This window comes from Indicator indicator, unplaced genomic scaffold (genome assembly GCF_027791375.1).
Source record: "Indicator indicator isolate 239-I01 unplaced genomic scaffold, UM_Iind_1.1 iindUn_scaffold_60, whole genome shotgun sequence".
NCBI classification, from domain to species: Eukaryota; Metazoa; Chordata; class Aves; order Piciformes; family Indicatoridae; genus Indicator; species Indicator indicator.
In genome coordinates this window covers 289,889-310,664 of record NW_026539191.1, presented here as the reverse complement: position 1 = coordinate 310,664, position 20,776 = coordinate 289,889, and the positions used below count along the sequence as shown (strand labels likewise).

General features: G+C 41.0%; 1 protein-coding gene across 2 annotated transcripts in view; it reads right to left on the bottom strand.

Moving 5' to 3' along the window:
- Positions 1-20,776, bottom strand: part of FOXN3 (forkhead box N3) — a 121,173-nt gene that overhangs the window by 18,321 nt on the left and 82,076 nt on the right. The window contains exon 4 of one of the 2 annotated variants that reach the window (XM_054398494.1): positions 3,253-3,318. The exons of the other annotated variant lie outside the window; for it this stretch is intronic. Within the exon in view, the coding sequence (XP_054254469.1) occupies positions 3,253-3,318 (66 nt within the window). The remainder of the gene's footprint in view (positions 1-3,252; positions 3,319-20,776) is intronic. 2 annotated transcript variants of the gene reach the window in all.

The following is a 20,776-nucleotide window of genomic DNA, read 5'->3' as shown; positions in this document are numbered from 1 at the left end:
AAGCTGGCTACTTTGAACTTCTACCTGGAACACCTGGGCTGTGAAAACACTGCAGATTTCTGATGTCAACACATCAGCTATAATTTAATTATTCCTAACCTTTAATGACAATGTCAACAATCAATTTAATGAATCTATAAAGTAAAACCTATCCAGACACAAAACAATCACAGTAACAGTGTTTTAGTCTTCTACCATTCTTTTGTGCACAGAAACGAAAGCATAGTGTGAATGGGGTAAATGGTAAGAAATATTTGTGCCAGACCAGACACCATTTCAAGATTTCATATAAAAGCAAAAGGTCATTTTAAAATTCATGTGTGGTTGTTAGCAGCTTCACATCGGGTATGGAATTTTAAATGGCCATTTAAAACTGTAAAGCTAACTGATCAATCTGTTATGAGGAAGGAGTAGTTTACTCTGGATTTTCTAATGCTGCCTAGAGACTTTCTGACAGACTATATTAAAAGAATAGATTTTAATAAGACTTTGAATGATGGCTGTAGCTAACTTCATCGTAAAGCTTTTATCATCCACATTGCCTCAGAAGGTAGCTTTTAATCCAAGAAGACGCCTTCAAAGTCAAAAGCCAACACACATAACCATCCAAACAAACATGAATCCAGACTCTGTCACCATCTGCTTTTGAGGTATCTATATTTCACGACAATGGTTAAATGCTTGTAGGACAGGCAAAGGCCTTAATAGACTGGAGTTTAAACTTGTTGATTTGTCAAGGTGTTATACTGTGAAATGACTCAGGTTCTGCCTTCATCAGACCATCTTTGTTGTGGAAGTAATTGGCACACTAAGTCAGACATTCAGACTGAAAGGGTGTTTGCAGTCAGGTATGAACACCTCTGGCCAAACTGTTAACTGTGTCTCTCTTCAGATCACTTCCTGACAAGTTTATCTTCAGAAGACAGGGCATTCTGCAGCCCCCATGGCTTAAGCACATTTGACACCACAGTCTAATATGACAAACATAACTAAATCTTCAAGCCATCAAACAACATTAGCATGCTTACTAGCCTGATCATTCACAGCTTGATTTACAGACCACCATAGTCACTGACAGAGCAGAGAATAAACTGTGAGCTTCTAGATGATGCCAAGCATTGTGATGAAATTTTTATAGCCTTTTACTTGAAAACTGATTTTAAATGTGATTTTTCATGCAATTATTTCTTAATGTACAGTAGTAACTAAGTTGCTTAAGATTTTCTTAATATGGTGGGTAAATAAGACTCAACTGCAGTTCACAGGACAGGCTGATTTAGCTCCTCAGGTATCCATACACAGGCGCACAGTAATATTTCTCCTTTGGAAATTAAAGGACCTCCGAGGTTACAATAAAATCTTCTGCACTTTCCTCTTGGCAATAGCCAATTCTACCCAACATCTGGAAGTACTCATCAATTTCTGAGCAGACTCTGCATTTCAGCTTAAAGGCACAGAGGAAGGCCTTGATATTTGCAGACATCAAGGAGGAAGCAGTGTGACTGAAGAGCCACCTTTCCGCTCTCATCTCTCTCTCTTTTGACATCCTGACACAAGAGCCCACCGTGAAGGTGACACAGGGGGAGACATATGCCAAACTCGTAGAAGCCTAGAATTTCCTTCTGCAGAATGATCTCTGCAATTTAAAATAGCAGTAAGCCATTTGCCAACCTGCACAATATGATCTCTCTGAAATGTCAGTAATCAAGTCTCCAAATAATTTCCACACTAACACCTACAATGCTAGCAAACATGTACATGTGATAAAAATGTGCAGCATGTTTAGTACATGCAGCTTATTATGGATCTCCTCCCTTTGCTGACTGCAGTGTTCTCTTGCTCTCCAGTTCATCCAGGAGCTCAGATTATTTGGTGTTTTCTCTATCCTTTTCTGTGCACATACTGATTTATGTCTCCTTCCCCTTCTCATATACCCTTTTACCCCTACATTTTCCTTCTCACCAATTTCTTTTCCCCAATTCTCTGCCCCACCAGTCTGACTTACTGCATTTTTTGATCCTTTGCAGATCTCTCCTTTCAGTCTCCCACTATAAGCAATGATAATCTTTCTCTTTTTTTGTTACTTACACATAGCTGGGATTGCTAGCCTGGTGTACAGTCCCTGAAGAGTGTTTAGGAGAGGAAGACAAGGACCACTCTTCTCTCTTACCAGAATGGACAGTTTCTTGGTACATCCCGCTCTCCCCCAAGAGGAGCTTCTCAAGAGGTATTTCTCTGGCAGGGTCACAAAGCAGGCTGACAATAGCTTTCTTCAGCTGCACAGGAAATGCTTTGATGGCAACTGACTCTCTTCCCCAGGCAGAGTATCAAAGTGCAAATCAAGGCTTCCCCCGGAATTTAGATTTGGTTGCCTGAGCTAGAACAATAGAAGGGATGCTAGACAGACTTGATAATGGCTTCTACTTTAACTTCTGCTTTTATTTTTTAGAGCTGCCTGTCACTTGGCATTACTACTGTGCTTGCTGACCAGTGCTGTTTGTTTTCTTGTACTCCCTGCTTTTGTGCAGCTGTATTTCTCTATTAATTCCTCTAATACCTTCACTGCAAGCTCTGTAGGGTGAGATGATTCCTGCATTATCTGCACAGCCCAGTACAGTGGGGGCCTAGGACCCTCCAGTGCTGTTAATACATAGCATCAAAACCTCAGGTTTGGTCACAGAATAAGGAGGACAGTACTGGCAGGAAATGAGACCTTTCCTTGCTCCCTGGAGCCTGCCTACTGCTTTGCATCAGACATAGCAAAAAAGAGGAACAGGCAGGATGTGTGCAGGGAAGGAGCTGAAACAGTGCCCAAGTGAATGGAAAGTATCCAGATGGCTGTGGTAACTCACATGACGGGAGTCAAATCAAAACAAAATGAAAACAAAACCATATGCCATGTACACTTCATTCTCTTGCTCTCTTTCTCTCCCTGCTTTTCTCCTGGCTGTTACCCCAGGTCCTTCTATCAGTATGGATGAGAGTATGTTAGTCAATGATGTGTATGCCATGAATAACAATAAACCCTCTTTTACATTAGCTATCATGGATTATTATTATTCATGTAACAAAGAATGGAACAGGAACCACAAAATTATACTCATGTGAGGGTCAAGGAAGTGTAAGGATCTACAAGGGAAGTTAAATTTCTTCATTAAATTCTTCTTTTTATCTGGTATGCTGTATACTTACAAAAGAGAATAGTAACTTTACACGTCTATGTTGCTATATGCTATAGAAATATCTACTCACAACCTGCTTGTATCTCAGGGGGAGTATTCAAAAGCATCATGGCAGTGGCAGCATCAATGTCAGGATCTGGAAAAATCAACCAATAAATACATTATTTACAACTGGGCTAATCTTCTTGCCCCAACTGCTAAACTATAGGTTCAATCAAATCTCTTCAGTGAAAAGGTTCATTATTCAGAGGCCTCGTTGACCACACATTGAATTTACCCCCAAACTTGCATGTGATCCCATTGCTACTATTAAGCACAGTGATGAACGTCACCAAACCAAGGCTGTGTGTGCGCACGACAGCTTCGCTGTTAGCCTCATGAACTTGCTGCTTAATTCTGTGGAGAGTATTTAGGTTTTGTTACAAAAGATCCGTGAAAGCAGATGCAATGTCACAATTTGGAAGCAACACATCAAGGATAAGCTGACAGGCGAGTGGAAAAGTGTATGGGACACCGATGCCTAGGCAAATGCGGAAGATACTGCTCAGTCAATTTTGGTTTGTTGGTAAGCATTTCAGTGATGTCTGAGAAAGTGTTGGAAGCCAAACTGCTACAATTAGGGGAAAAAAAAAAAGGAACTAGCATTTCACTGCAGCATCAACTTATTTCCATCCTTATCCATTGTTACTTTAATATAAGCAAAAATCATCGTTTGGCTGCTGTTAAATTGGTTTCTGAATCCATCACTAACAGTTGACAGATGGTAAGTTATAGAGACAGAACAAAATATGATCCTTTTATAACTATATTCACTTGTTCCACACACAGCAGCTCTGCTGCTATGGAAATGGAGGGTAGCTATGACAACAGTAAACAACCCCACAATGGCCACTGAATAAGCTGAAAAGAACATCTGCCCCAGCAAAGCGTCCCAGCTGCCCTGGGGCGCAACTTGCTAATCGTGCAGTGATGCCCTGTGACACAGAAAGCCGCCTATGCCATGTCCAAATAAATGAAGTGTGCAATTGAAGCAGACAGAAAAATGCACACCCTGGCTGACTGCTGCTTCTGTGCTGCTAAACTGAATGACTAATGAGTATGCGTTTGTTGTTTGGCTTTGCTTTTTTCCAGCTTGTCAGTGACCAAAAAATTCAATTTACTACTAATAGCTTCATGGTGCTTTATTTTGGCTATTATGTCAGAAAATTACTTTTCACTGCTAAAAATATATGTACATTGTACTTTTAAATATTTCAGATCTATTTTCAGTAATGTGATGTAGTATAAAAAGCCCTGAAATTCATTAACAATACAAATGAGACACAGAGGATTTCAGTATCTGCTTAAACAAAATAGAAATTCACTTTACTGGTTTAAAAAAAAAATCTTAAACTAGTTTGAGTATGTACTGTATTTCTCTGAATAGCTGGAAATGAACTCTAATAGCCACCCTATTATTTAATTGCTAGAACAGTAAGCAGAGCAACAGAGTAGCAAGTGTAAAACTAAAGCTGAAGCAGCAGCACACTAAGTCAGTATATAAAAGGTGCCCACATATTGGAAAGCAGGTGCCTATCTGTCTTTTGGACATGTCAGCATATCCTTTTCCAAAAGACCAGCAGACTACTGAGAAAAGCAGCTTTACTAACTTCTGTTCATCATCAAGACTGAAGATACATCAAAAGCAATATTCCTGCTGTGAGCATCTATGCTGAAAGTGCCATTTCCAAACAGTTTCACTCCTGAACATGTGCCATGCTGCAGGCCATGCTCCACACACCACACACAGCAACAGTTTCCCTTCAGCAAACTGTCAAGAGTTAATCTACCTAACATAAAAAAGCAAGCCAAAAAGTAAAGAAGCCTGAGAAATCAAGTCAAATCAAACTACGCTTCTTCCATTCTTTCACACCACGGAATCAGAAGATTGTGAGAAACTGAATTTACTGTATCATAATTCATGCAGCCAACTCCAGTGTTTTCTCATGGCCTGCACTGAAACTCTTTTTTTTACCCACCACTAGGTAACATGGCAGCACAGTGTTAATTCTGCTGTTGAAAGAATAAAAGGACACAACTGAAAAAAAATAAATTTCCTGCTGACTTCAGTTTTTGGCCAAGTAACAAACTCTATGCTTTGAGATAAAATTGATGCAATCAGTTTACCTTGAAAGGTGTATTTTCAGCTTTCAGACCACTAATTGCACCACCCTATTTCTGTAATGTGTTCACAATGCTCCACACCTACTATGGAGTCTAGCTCTGCTTCTATTTATATACTCTTAAAAAACCCAGAGAGCTATTCCATAATGCTTTGTCAGAGGTAAGAGGGTTTGGTGACATGCACCCAGGGTGGTGTCAGTTGAATCCAGGACAATGTGATTTGGCTTGTCCTGCTGAGATAAAAGGAGGGACTGGGTGCACAAGGAAGACAAGAGCCAGCAGTCAAAGACCACAGAAAGAGGTGCAGAAGCAATGTCCCTGGGCAAACAGAAAGGTCAGTTCATTATTGTGCAGTGTTTATGCTTGCAATTTGGAGGTGCTCTCCTGAGAAGAGTATGTAGAAGAAGAACCAGGAAGTAGTCATGAGGAGCAGCAACAAAGGCAAATGAAGGGTGTCTTGGTTTGGACTGGCATTTTTGGATAAGACACCTGGTACCCATTGGTGTCCCCATGCTGATGGCTCTTTCTCCACAACTGTTGTCTTTGTGAAGCCTCTTCCATGTGCATCCTTACTTCCAAGCAGTAAGAGCTGACCTCATACAGCAGGCTGACCTGGTAACTGGATTCTCTCCCTTCTAACCTGCCTGTCTGCCTTCATGAAACTGTGGATTTCAAACTGAGTTCTGTGCCCTACCTTAAGTCTGTGATCAATGTAAAGCTTCTGAAGTTACTAACAGTAGGTGGTTAGTGAAAAATGATTGCTGGAACATCTTTCCTGAGCAAACTAGGTTAAAAATAACTACAGGTAGTTTCAGGACTTAGAAAATTGAGTATTTAAATGAATGCATTCTGTTTGCAAAGATTAAAGTAAATGGTGAATTAACTGCATGCACAAACTGTATGTCCATTTTTTTCCCAGTGGAAGAGGAAAGTAAGGAATAACAAAGAAGGAAGGATTGTGGGTGTTGTACAAAGGAGTATGTCCAAGTCTCAAACAGGAAATACTGGAGAGTGACAGAAAAATAGTGATAAAAATTGCCAGCAGTGACAGCTCTCCCTAACAGATGAATGCTGTCTTCACACTCAGAGCTTCAGGCTGCATTTTGAAGTTGTTGCAGTGCTTGGTCCCTCATGCACCAAACATCCTTTATAGTGTTTCAAAAAGGACCTCAAAGAACTTTTAAGCACTAACACAAACTCGTAAGGCATGAACGCATACATTCCAATACAGTTCAAAGCCAACAAGGGTCAGGAACTCTACCACAGCTGAAGTACCCCTCTTGCTGTGGGATCCTACTGTTTTTGACAGCATTGCTGCCAAAGACAGAACTTTATTTGATGAAGAAGATACCAACAAAGAGTAAGTAACAAACCCCACGGCAGGTCTGTTTGCTGCATTTTAAATTCAAGTCCCTTGTTCAGCAAAGTGTTTGAAAGCGAACACCATATCAGTTGCCACTATCTACTTCTTTCACTGAGGAATTAACCTACAACTTATCACTGTGTGGAGTATATAATGTCCAGATGTGCTTTCAGCCAAACTTCACTCTGCACATTACCTGTATAGATCAGAATCTGTTCTGCACAGACATGTGAAGTGGTGAAAGAGTAGGCATGAAATATTTTGGCATGAGATTACATACAAACATTAAGCAACGCAGAGGATAACTCTCAAGTAACAGACTGGTTATTCAAGAATTGACAAAAAATAATTAAAATTAAATCCAAACAGGCATGCAAGAAAGCTGGATGTGACAGCTGTCCCTTTATTACATTGTGATCTCTGATTGGAGTTCACTTCATAGAGAGAAGTGGCTTATAATAATACATATTATTATGATATTTTTATTTCAAACTTTGATTTCATTGAATGCTTCAAATTCATCCCCTTACAATTAAATTGCAATATAAATTACGGTAACATGGTCCTTCTTGATTTTGGCTACAGAGTATTTATTTTTACAGCCACACTATAAGGTTTTAAAGAAAACGGCAGTTGAATCAGTTCAAAGCAGCCACAGTTCCAGCACAGAAGCCCAGAAAGAGACATTGAAGATGCATACTTAGGCACCACTAAAATCTTACTGCCAACTGATGTAAAAAATATAATTAGTAAATAAACTGCACCATCTGTACACTACAACCATTGACATGTTATCTCATTAGGAAGGAATTTAGATATTTTCATGTGAAGTCACTAGATCTAAAATGTAAGTATTTTTGTAAAGAATTTCACTATTCAGTATGCTACTTTCCAGCCTATTCTACTACTGCCTCAGCATCCTCCACTGCTTTCTTCCATTCAAATGCTCTGTTCTACCTAGAATGCATAAAACTTACTGCCACTGTACTCTGAAGACATAAGACAGTTTATTCCTTTTCTACAAGATCAGTCTTTTTACTCACTGCCTCAATTCTTAGCACAGCTCATTCCTACACGGTTTTTGCGATTTCTTTGATATTTTCAATTTTCAGCAGGAAGAAAATGTTGCAAAAGCAACACTGTCTTCCACCTTTTACCTTTGTGCTTATTAAACTGCGACAGAACAAACAGCAGCTTGCCCCTGTTTAACTTATCTGTTAATAGATGTGCCTTCTACCTTCCCACATCATGATGGGTAACCTCGGTATGAGGCAGGTGAGGTCAAAGACATAGAGAATAATTAATAGAGTGAAGGTTTTTTTCCCCTGGTCTTTTTTAAATTTATTTTGCCTGATGACAAAATAAGAACATAACTGTTAAAATAAAATTGCAAAGTGCAAGATAGAAAGAAATACCTGAAGAGAACTGTAAGTACTGTAAGTCTGTCAAAATCCTTGATGTAGGATGCCACTTAGTCCACTTCTTACATATTTGAGTAAGTTTGAGAAGAGCTCTTAAAGGGAGTACTTGTGGAAGCATTTGGTAAACCTCTATTTCGTTTAATCTGTATCACCATGAAGCAACACACACTATTTCCATTCTCTAACAACACTAATCAGCTGAGAGTTGTTATGTTGCAACAAAGAGTTACAACATAAATTCTTGTTAATACTAGCTTTTAGAAGGTAGGAGAAAGTTACAGGTCTTGCGTATGCACAAACTCCAAAGAGGTCCATCTATCATTTGGAAAGCTGTATGAAACCAGAACATATCATCCTAACATTTCCTCTCAGTAGTAAAGATTAAGATCCATTAACTGTTGAAAGAAAGACTCACAACACTGATACATATCTTACCAGTGCAAGATTAAATCTTTTAAGAGACAGCTCACTACGGAAAGATGAGATATACATGCTATACATAAAACGGGTACATTATAACACATTCTCTGCTCAAGAACAGGGTGGAGATGTTTGCTTTCGTTTTGTTCCTGTATTTAATTTTTGTTTTCATTTTGACGTGCATTACTGGCAAGTTTAGTTTTCACTGCTGAAGACTGTGAAAATAAAATTTACCCACCACAAAGGCAACAGTAAATTCCGTTTTCACTCCATCCAGCCTGTGCAGCAAGTAGTACTAAAGAGAAAACACCAGCTGCAGAAAGCGCTAGCCAGTAAGCCTAGCACAGAAGAATTACAAAACCCAAACAATTTACTGTTCCATCATGTACTTACCTAATTTGTGATCGGGAATTTCAACCATCTTCTTAACTGGCTGCTGCAGCCTCAGCTTCTACAGTAGAAGATGGGATTATGAGGGCTTTTCCTTTCAGCTTTACAGGTTGCACACACATTTTTTTTGACCAAAGGATAAACAGACACACAAACACTCATGCTCTTTGTCCCCAGTTATGCAGATATGTCTTATCTCTAACTGGGACATCAAGGTCATCACTGCTAAAGCTTTCATAATGTCCCTGCTGTTAACAATAGCTTTTTCTTCCAGCATGAAGGATGGCTGGCAGGAGGAAGACCTCTATAAAATTCTCACAATTTAAGACCAAATAAAACATATCTTATTGTCCCATATGTGTGTTTGTTGCAAGCACTCATTTCTTTCTTATGCTATTTCAAAGCACACTCATATCCACCAGACCTTGAGAATTAAGCATATCTTCCAGTCCAGGTAGCGCAGGGCATGGCAACTGGAAAAAAAGCAACACAACTCACACAGCCCAGGTGGCCCTTGGGGAAATGCCTACAGCCCCCTCCTCCTAAGCCACTGTACTGCAGGAAATGTTGGCTTTTGGGTACTTTCACTGCCAGATGAGTCTTCAGGAAAGCCTCACCCAAACATACCAACTACAGGAATCAGCATGGCACAATCCACAGCATGAACACAGCGGAAGGTGGCTGGGTGGGGAAAACATAACTGCACAACAGTTTCAGACTCCAAAAAAACAAAAGGGAATATATCAGATAAACAGGAAAACAACATTGAGAAAGCTATTCCAGGGATTTGAAGGAAAAAATGCTACTAATGATGAGAAAACAAGTAAGGGCTTGTTATGCTGCCAGTGACAGGACTGTGTATAGTCCAAGCAGGGAGCCAAGTACAGCCTAAAACCAAAAATAAGAGCAGAAAACGTGAATAAAAAACCCTGCAGTTACAATAGCTGTGTGCTAATAACACAGGCAGGCTGATTTAATGAAAGAGGATCTTGAGGCACCGGTGTTCTTACAGGAAAATTCCCAATCAGGGAGGAATAGCAATTCTTACTGAAACAGGTGTCAGAAGGTCAAGGAAAAGAAACATAGGTCTCTATGCAAAGGTACTGTCACACAGTAATGAAACGGCTGCGTGTGGACATAGTATCTATGGAAATGCTGTGGAAAGATGGCCAAAGAAGACTTCTAAAGAGAGAGGCACAGCATCTGCTCTTGACTTCTTACACCAGATACGGATCTGGATAGAGTTGTGCACCATTAAAGAAATGGAAATTACATGAACATAAGAGACTATCTTCACAGTACAGATTGGAGAACCAATGCTATTAACCACAGTGAGGCCAGTTACTCCTGGATGCAACAGCTGACGGCAAGTTTCTTTATCCACATTGCTGAATGAGTAAGAACAGATAACTTTCTGCTCTTTATCTTAAGTAAGGAGAATGACTTTGGAACAAGGGACCACAAAGTGTTTACTCTACTCTGGTGAGACCTCACTTGGAGTACTATGTCCAGCCTTCAATACAGGAAGGACATGGACCTGATGGAGTGGGTCCAGAGAAGAGCCACGAAAATGATCAGCGGGCTGGAACACCTCTCCTAGAAGGACAGTCTGAGGAAAGATGGGGTTATTCAGCCTGCAAAAGAGAAGGCTCCAGGGAGACCTAATAGCAGCCTTTCAATACCTGAAGGGCGCCTGCAAGAAGGAAGGAGAGAGACTGTTTACAAAGGCCTGTGGTGATAGGATGAGCAGCAGTGGTTTCGAACTTGGGAAGTGTAGATTTAGATTGGATGTCAGGAACAAGTTCTTTACCATGAGAGTGGTGGAGTACTGGAATGGGTTGCCCAGGGAGGTGTTTTAGACTTCATCCCTGGAGATACTCAAGGTGAGGCTCTCCACAGGGCTCTGGGCAACTTGATCTACTTGAGTATGCCCCTGTTTACTGCAGGGGGGGTTGAACGAGATGACCTTTAGAGGTCCTTTCCAACTCAAACCATTCTATTATTCTATGACAGTGATTCAGTTTAGATTAAGTGGGAAGGTTAACAGCAAGCCGAATTTTGTTTAAGATCTATGACTTCCAAAGAGCAAGTTTTGATGAACTAAATGGTTCCTGTGGAATCTCTGGGAAACAGACTGGGCTGAAGAACTCTAGACCTCAGCCTGGAGGAGGCTGCAGTTTCTGCAATCACTCCAACTTGTATCCTGAGAAAAGTAGCTGACATGGAAACTGACTTTATGAGAAAAAATACCGGATGGTAGGGATTGGAAGGGACCTCTGAAGATCATCTAAGTCCAACCTCTGAGAGCTTGCCTAGCTCAGTTAAGCAAAACAAAGGCAGAAAAGAAGTAAGGCCATCAACACAATAAGGTGTCCATGGGATGCAAGAGGGGGAAAACAAGGCAGAAGAACCATTACGTTTAAAGATGGTTTCAGTATATCAACATTGGCTGAAGACAAGCTGGTAACCATAACATTATTCTAGACAAAAGAGCGATGGTATGTCAGGAAAACTCTTCTAATAGGAGATGGAACAAGGGAAAAAGTCTGAATATGAGTTTTCAGAAGTGTTACACAGCACTGTTGCTCACAATGTGACTCAGAAAAAGTGACTCTCTGGACGCTGTCTTCCAAACTGTGCTTCTCTAGAGCAGGTAAGGCTTCTGCAAAACTCTGAGAGTGGGAAAACACACAAAAACACAGTAATAGAGAAACTATGCCCGTGAAAGCCTATTTGGTCATATGCTCCTCTACATAAACCTACAGAAGCACCAGGATGATGTCTGACAGTACAGGACCAGACCTCTCACCACTTCATGATGTAGCTGACCTTCAGAAAGCTTGTGGGCAGTGCTACAGATGCACAGACCCATTGCCTATCAGCTTCCAGAGTGCAGTGTGCCCTGAGCTGCTGAATTCAAGCAGGATGCCTGAAGCTTGGTGGCTATGTGCACTTGGAGGAAGAACAATGCAGAGCTAGAGCCTCACACTTCACAGTCAACACAATGCAGAGTGGTGATCTATGCCTGCAGCTGTCATAAGCAGCCGGTCCGAGCTTTGAGCTTAAGCACACAAGTGAGACTCCTGGTAAAATTAAAAGGAACTGGTCAGAGGCTACTGCAGTAGCACTTGAATCATGACACAATGATGGAAAGCAGTGAGACCTAGCTTGCAAATGGTCTCACCTCTCCCACTGTATTTGCATGCCTGCATATAAACTTGTGTTCAGACTCTGCTGCCATCTCTCTACTGCTTTCCTCTAAAGGATGGTGCAGAGATGTGCCCCTTATGTGGGGAACTGGGAGAGCCGGGGGGGAATGACAGTGGCCCACAGGAGGTCAGTGCACAGCACCTTGTTTGTGAACCTAGAAAAGGCTGGGAAAACAGGCTGCAAGCCCAACAGTTCCCCACTCTGGTGTACGCTGTGTAATCCTGGGTTTCAAGGTGTAGATATATGCAGGACAGCTATAATTGCCACTAGAAGTATGTTAAAAACCCAAACATTATAAATTCAGCCAACTAGTAGGTACACAGATGGGCAGGCATTCCATCTGCTGTGGGGTCAACTCCATACCACACAGCCATGACAGCCAACCAAGGCTTGCCCTCCAGTTCTAGACTAGGTATTTCCCCTCAAGACGGACAGTGGATAAACAGAGGTTTGTTACACAGGAGGGAACAGATCTTCCTGTTTGAGAAGTTACATCCAACACAGGTAGGCATATTATACACAAAGAAAAATCAAAGTCCATACCATTTACTTCCCTTCTTCCCACTAGCATGACTCAATCAATAAATAAATACAAATCAAACACTAATTCTGGAAAGGAAAACCCTGCTGGGGCAACTGTTTCTCCCCTAGCAATATTTTGCAAGTATATCCCCATTAAAGACCAACAGGACTAGGCACAAACCTACCCAAACAAAGGGAAGCAGACTAAAGCCTATTTTCCAAGAGCACTGGAAAATTGTTATTCTGCATTGAGTGAGCCAGCCTCACCCTGTACATTAACATGCTAAAGACTTGCCCAGGTCTGTGGATAACAGCTGAGCACTCTCCACAGTGAGTGAAGTTCAAGATGGCTGGAACAAGATGCTTCTGCTTTCTCAGAAGCCAATCAATGGAGAAAGGAAGAAAACCTGCATTCATCTGACAAAATGGGTTCCACTCTTCCTGCCATACTCCTCCCAAATTTCTTTAATTTTCAAACAAAGGAAAATTACAGAAATGTAGTGTTTAAGGCCTTTTGACTTCTTTTGATGGAGAGCTTCCCAAATGGGCTGAGGGATGAGACACAGGCCAATGGTATGGTAGTGCAGGAAGTAACGTAATTTTTTTAAAGGATTACTATTGTGAAATACAAAACCAAAGATAGCACTTGAAAATCTTGACATTCCTACTGCAGATGTCCAGAGGAGTAGTAGAATTACTTTCTAATCACAACACTCAATATTTTCAGACCATTATTGGCCTTTGTCACGGATTGAGTTGAACCTGTTGCTGCTTTTACTCATACCATGCTGCAATCATGCCAGCTTCAAAAATGAAAGTGCTAATTGGAGCAAAACATTATGGGCTTTAAGTTCAGATTGTAACATGGAAGGCCTCCTATTCTGGTTGCTGGTTCCAGGTTCTTAGAGGTTATGTTGGCTCTTTTCTGCAGGCATGGTGGTGGAACAGGTGGAAGTTGGGTAGCTGCTGGCTTTGGTTTTCTCTTTTATGATTCTTTTCCCCCTGTATTTCACTGTGCTTCTTCTGCAAATAGGCTAAGATAAGGTAACCATGCATTGTATTATTAGATTCATTAGGTTATTAGATAAGGTAATTATGAATTTTGATTATGATATATTATGTTATATTTAACTCCTATCTCTTCGACCCTGAGTTTTGTGTGTTACCTTTCCCCTCACTTTTGTGTTGCAGGAGCAGGGAGTCTAGCCCTTGTGCTAAACCATTACACCTTTTTTTTAAGTGAAAGCTCCTGCTTGAAAGCAGCACAGTGAACACAAGCTGCCTGAACACTGAAGAGACTCAGAAGAGTGAAATTAGTCAGCCTTTGGTTAGAGCTTTAACTTAAATAGCATATATAATAGTATTTAAACAACTTTGGCACAGTTTGTTTAGACTAAACGGTCCATTCTAGTTATTAGGGGGGGTTTGTATCTAACTTCAATACTTCATAGAAGAAATTTTGTAGAATATATGCTGCAAATCTGAAAAAAAACCCTGTGAAACTTGCTTTCACTTTTATTTTTCATGAATTCAGCTGGATACGCATCTCAGATCTGTAAACATTGTTCTAATGCAAAGACTTAGTACCATCTGTGCTATATAGTAGCAAACGTGTAAGTTAAATGTTGTCATTGCTTGAATTTTTTACTTAAACATTTCAAAACCAGAGGAAATATGAAATGCCATGAACTGAAATATGGTGAGAGAATAATTCACTTGAGTCTCTAGAGAGCAAGCATTAAGGTAAGACTTTGCATCCATGTCACATTTATAGGCCCCTTAGATGCTTTTAACATGCCAAACTCCTATCACGTAGCTCCTTTCTATCAAAAAATCATTGCATCAACCTTTTGCATATTATTTTCTGTTATGTTTTCTTAATAAAGAAGAAGGGGAGACACAGCATTCCAACTCTGCCAACCTCTGATTCTGTTCAAACTGTGAATTGACAGTAGCTGACAGAAGAGGTTACCAGAGGAGTAAGGAATGTACAAAATACAACCACAATTTTGTTGCAGACTTTTTCAGGACCTCATCTGAATAGTATAAAGTGTATCTACTTCACAAGACAGTGGATAGTTTACAGGGTTCTTGTCCCCTTTTCCTTCTTCTTTTCACTGAACAAGGACCCAAGCAGACCATGTGCTCTGTCTAAAAGTTCTTGGACATTTAAGAAAAAAAGAAGAAATTCAGCTTTATCCAGCTAGTAGTGAGAGCTGTGGCTGTAATCCAGGAAAGCACCTTTATGTGTATACAAGCTGGGGAATGAGTAGTGCCTGTGGAAAAGGACCAGAGTACCAGCATCTTGCAGGGCTCAGCCCAGGCTTGACAGCTGGGAAGCTTAACTGTAGCTCAGGACAGTTTTGTTGAAAAATAGTGCTTTCACTAAGAATCACAAGGATGATTTGCTCCATTCTCATTGGCATACTGCTAGGTTAGAAGGAAACCACCTTTTAAATGGTTCGCATTTCCTCCACACATCCCCACCCCAGGCAGGCATGTCAATGCTGGGGTCATCACTGCAGCCAGTAAGATAGAGTAAGAAGTACCACAAAGAAAAAGAGGGGTTGCTTTTAATAAGTCTGAACCCTTCTTGTAAAATTTGTGTTTACAAATAGCAAAAATGTCCAATTTTTTTTTTATTCCCACAATTTCAGTAATTCTAGTAAGAGATGGTTTATTGACTTTCTGTACAGGTTTCAGCAATCCTTGCCAGTGCTTCACACAGGCATCTTCCTGGTCTTATAGAGAGTTCTACGAACAGTTCATACTAACTCTGCCAGCTCAAACTCAATTTACTTGCGTGAGCTGTGTGTCAGAGCTGTGTGTCTGCAAGACCAAAGAACTGGCTGTGTTTAGGGAAACAGACCTAATAATGTTTGGTAATCATAATGATTGCAACAAAACAAAACCGAGAGAACAACGTTCATCTCACTCCCCTCCCTATCTCTGCCTCTCTGTGCCCTGCTCTTTAACGATCGCCTGCCCTCTAATGGGAGAGTCAAACAGATGGGCTACCCACCACTGCGCAGAGGTGCTCCCAGCACATCTCACCACCCTTCAGGGTCAGAAGATGAAGGCTTTCTAAGCATCCCAGCTTCTGTAGAAGATGACCCTCTCCACTCTGAACCTTTCTGCTTCTCTTCTTTCTGTGTCCAGCAGGGGGTAGAAAAATCTCAAAGTATGAAGGTGGTGGACCTTCAGAACAGCAAATGCAAAAAGAAAGTAGTTTCTACTTATTTTTCATTTTAATGCCATCACTTACAAGCAAACTGCTGTCATGCACATTTAGGAACAGAAATGAAAACCCTATAGGGATCCTTTCCTCTCTCTAACACATACCTGATACCCCAATTTAGAAATAATTATTCATAAATCTGGTGCAACGTGCTAGTGGCATGTATTATAGTCTTTGTAGAGCCTTTGTTATAAAACCCACAAATATTCTCCACTTGGAGCACACCAATGAAAATATTTCTAATTTCATGCAAAACTGTCAGTGAAATTCCACTGAAGTTTAGAGACTCTGTGGTAACAGGATTCCTTATGGCATAAACCCAAGCAATGGACTGCACAACAATAATGCAGCCATGGAAAACAGTGTAAAGCCTTAAAATGGATGGAAATAAGTTGTGCCACACATTTGGTGTGGTAATTAAGCCTCATTAAAACCCAACATTGCTACACTTGATGTTGCCTGGGAAGGGCCTGGAATTCATAAGCCCCCAAACTCATAATGCTGGAAAAGCATCTTCCTTTTTTTTAGGGATGAAATGTACACAGCTCACTTCCGTTTAGTTACAAGGCAAAGTATCTGAGATTGATTTTCATATCATTACTGGGTATTTTAACAGAAGTGTGAGGATGTATTTGTAGTGTTCCAAAAAGCTTATGTATAAAGTTAGTTTTAGAAGTGGGAAAACTTCCTTTCCCAATCCTTTCATGTCAGCCAGCAACATCAAATCTGATCTGGCCCTCAATCATGATAATGCAGCACAGCTTTTTACTGATGAGACTTCTTTGAAATTGCTAGAAAGGATGCTGATGAGTATTAACTATGATGTCTGTCATTTTGTATCTCTGGGTAATTCTACAGCTCTATCATTATGATAGCAGAGGGCCTCTCAAGAATCTATACACAAAAATCCTCTCTCTTCTTTCAAAACTTTTAGAGTAAATAGCTTGACTAAGGGTATATGTGTACATCAAAGAAAAAAAGACATGAATGTGCATACAAAGTACCACAGAAAAGTCACAAAACGTAGAGAAATTAATTTTGCATCAAAACCTGTGAATACACTGCCTGAGTGTGTATCCTACATGAACTCCACCTTCCATGGCCCTCAAAGCTAAGGCTACACTGCAACGTAGTAATTACTGAAGGAGGTTGCAGCTTTTCAGGGCACAGAACTCAAGGAAAACTCTTGGAAAGCTCAGACTATTTGGACAATAATGTTGGTTTTCCAGGCCTCTATACAGCACAACAGATGATTTTCTTTCAAACCGGTTGAAAGCGTTCTGTCAGAGCAGCAAGTTCATTTTTACTGGAAAGTCACATAGCATAACTCAGACCAACAAAGAGAGCCTAAGTCCACTGTTACCAATGGATGGAACAGATATTTCTTGCTGGCCTAGCAAAATGGTAACCCAATAGCTCTGAAACACTGAAAGGCCTCCAGAGCAGAGGCATAAGCAAAAGTCTACCATGTAAAAGGGCATTCTGTCCCATCTTCTTCAGCACCACACTTTTGTGATCTGCTCACAGAAATCTGGATTGGCAAAACAGACCAAAGGCCTGGTTGGAAAGAGCTGTAGGACTGCCTCCCATGTTGGCTTATGCCATCATCTCCACGGGAAAAGATGCACAATTCTTGCATCACCACAGTGCCACCAGCTGATCAAATCTAGAGGAAGCTCCTCACTGACCCCACACAGATGTTTAGTCTTCTCCAAATTCCCTCAGTTACATGTACTATCTGACCAACCTGTAGGTGAGGTAAGTCTCACTTTAGGAGTGTGGGAAGAATTGCTGTCACCTCTAAATTCAACAAGCTGGCTAAACAGTTTTTGTTTCAGACACCCTATGCATACTCACAGCTACTGCCATTAGTGCCTTGCCACTCTACTGCAGACCACAGAATGCAGCTGTGGTAGTTTTAGACTATGCCTTTAAAATTTTCCACAGATCTTGAGCAGAAAGTAGTAAAAATGTAAATAAATCACTATTGGGTTTAAAAAGTAAAATAATGATTATTCTAAACCATTCCATTGGAGAGATATGTCCCATAAAATTTGGTTCCTAAAACAATTTTTCGCTCTCTTCTTGCTTCTTCACTTGGGGAGATACTAACTGGCTTTACTGACCTTGACTACATTGCTTTTATTTTGGCTAAGTCTAATATCTCTGTTTCTTTGTCTCTTGTCCCTTTTGTACAGGGGAATAAGGGGGAAGCAGGGAGGGAGAAGCTGTTGCAGTTCCCCTGGTCAAAGACCAGGGGGGTCCTTGTGCTATTTGTTAATTGTAAATATCTGTAAATACTATAAATACTGTAAATTTGTACATATTCATTGCATTCCATAGATTTGCTTGTAAATACAGCTTTCATTTGCTTCCAGACTGAGCTGGTCTAGCAAAGTTAATGTGTGTGTGTGGGAATTTTTCAACCCATCACAGCAGCTGAAAACGTGTTTCTGGTGAAAACCTTTTATAATACTTCAAACATCACTTCCCTCCAATTTTCCTTTGTTTCTACTTTCCAGACTTTCTCCCTTTTTCTACACAGACAAGTGCATGGTGCCCATTGCTGTGGTACCACAGCTCCTCACCACCAGATAGATGCACCAACATGCCCTGCCCAAGACTCTCAGCAAGGCTGGTACAAGGGCTGGGGCCCCAGTTCCAGTGGTGTTGGAAACACAACACCTCTGGGGCGGACAGCCATAGCTGCACACTGAAATACAATGTGTTAATAAGTAGGTCAGCTTGTTCCTGTAAGAGCAACGGGTTTTACACTGACTGTGCCTGCCAGTGGAGTAGGAAGCTGCTGCAGTTTTCCGTTTCCCAAATTCAGACCATGACACTCCCCTGCCCTCACCCTCCCCGTAGCAGGGCAGGGCTTGTGGGGTGCCAGAGGCCCTGCTGTACCTTGGCCTGCAGCAGCTCTGCCTTTGCAGGGCACTGCTGAAACCTTGCACCAGAAAGCAAATTCCAAGAAAACAAACATTATCACTAGGCAATTGAAATGCAGTTGGTAGCAACAAACAAACCACCTGCAACAAGTATCTAGGACTCTGCTCTTACCAACAGGTTCAGCAGGTTTTTGAATATTAAGTCGTCCCAAGCTTTGTTAGCACCTAAAGGGAAACACCACAAAGATCTTGCCATCTGGGGTTTCACTGCTGTCTCTGCTTTAGTGCAACTTCCTCACTCCCCTTCTCTTCCTTTGGCAAGGAAGTAGTTTGACCCTCCTTAAATTGGCCAAGAAAAACATTTATCTCCTGTCCAACTAAAACATTTCAGTGTCCCAGCATATTGTGCATGCCTATGGCAGGGCTAGGTGCAGGCACCCGTGGGAAGTGGGGAACAGCACCCTGCCTGCAGTGGAGTGGGAACACTCCTCAGTTTGCATCAGTTGCAACAAAGTAGATGCTGGAGTGAAATGCAGTGCCAAGGCAGTGCATAGGCATTTGTGCAGCAGAAGCACACCTAGGCTGCCTGCTTGCCAGGCCCACTGCAGGTGACCCGTAGCCCTGCACGACCAGCTGTAAAAACCTGAGGCTGAACCTTGCTTACACGGCTTCTTCACCGTATGACAATATAGAAAGCTCTCCTGAACAGAACGATCATCACTTGCAAAGGATACCAGTTGACTTTAATAGACTGATATACTCGTGTCATTTTCTTCAAATAGAACAGCAGACAATGGAATTTAGTAAACACAGCACAGAGGGCAAGAAAGCGCATTCAAATGTTTCCTCTCCTCTCGATGAAGCAGCTCACTGTGATGTCTTTGCAAATAGACCTCCATGAATCAGCTCAACATGGCATCGTTTGGACTGCAAGACCACAACACAATGCCCAAACACCATCTGCTCCTCACATGAGTGGGTCTTGAAATCCTTTAGCTTTTGTAAACAACTGCTGGTCCGTTTTATTTTGAGATGCTGTACAATGTTGCAGAACACACTTACAAGCTGACTATAATCTAAAGCTTTATAGTCTGCTAAACTGCTAAGTAATGCATGAATACCAAAAAAGACACTCTGCACTCTTCATCAATTTTCATATGAACTCAGTTCCCTGTTGCATTTTCTGTTTATAGCATCAGGGTTTTAAACCACAGAATAAATAGTATTATTTTCTGTTCCCTTTTAACTGTGTTGCAGAAACATATATTACACTTAATTACTGTTTTGGTAGAGTCCACCTATACAGACAGGCTGTGCTTGCATGAATGAACTGGTATCTCCGGATTCAGAGCACAGAAGAGGTTAAAAAAAAAATAAATGAGGGCACTTACGTCAACCCCTCCTTCCTCTCCCCTGCATTTCATCACACTGAAAGGGTTTAAAAGTAAAAAATTCCTTCCACATCATATAATCCTGGCATCTGCTGTGCAGCAAAGGAAGCTCACTCATTTTGCTGTTATTCCCAAAAGTAACTGTACAGTTTTGGGTCCATATCTCCACTTTCCACTCCCTGAAGTCTCCAAATACTTGGTTTTCCTGTTTAGGCACATCAGAAAAAGCAGTAAACACAGCTAGTAAATACAAAGCAATCTTCTCTGTCTAAGTGCAATGCTGATTGCATTACTTAAGAAATATAATTTCCTGAGGCTTTTTAATACCTTTTTTTATGATACACATGATATGGTATCAATCTACCAACTTCCTTCTGCTGCCCCCCTTCCTTCAGTGGCCTGACATTATGTAGTTCAAATATGAAGCCATTACTAAGATTAAGCCACAGAAGGAATCCAGTCTAGGAAGTGAGTAGTTCACTGTGGTCATGTTTATTATTTAATAACAGTGGGAATAATTCATACCACAGCAACAATTCTCTACACCATTCCATTTATCAGTTTCGAAGTAAAGTACATCAGACC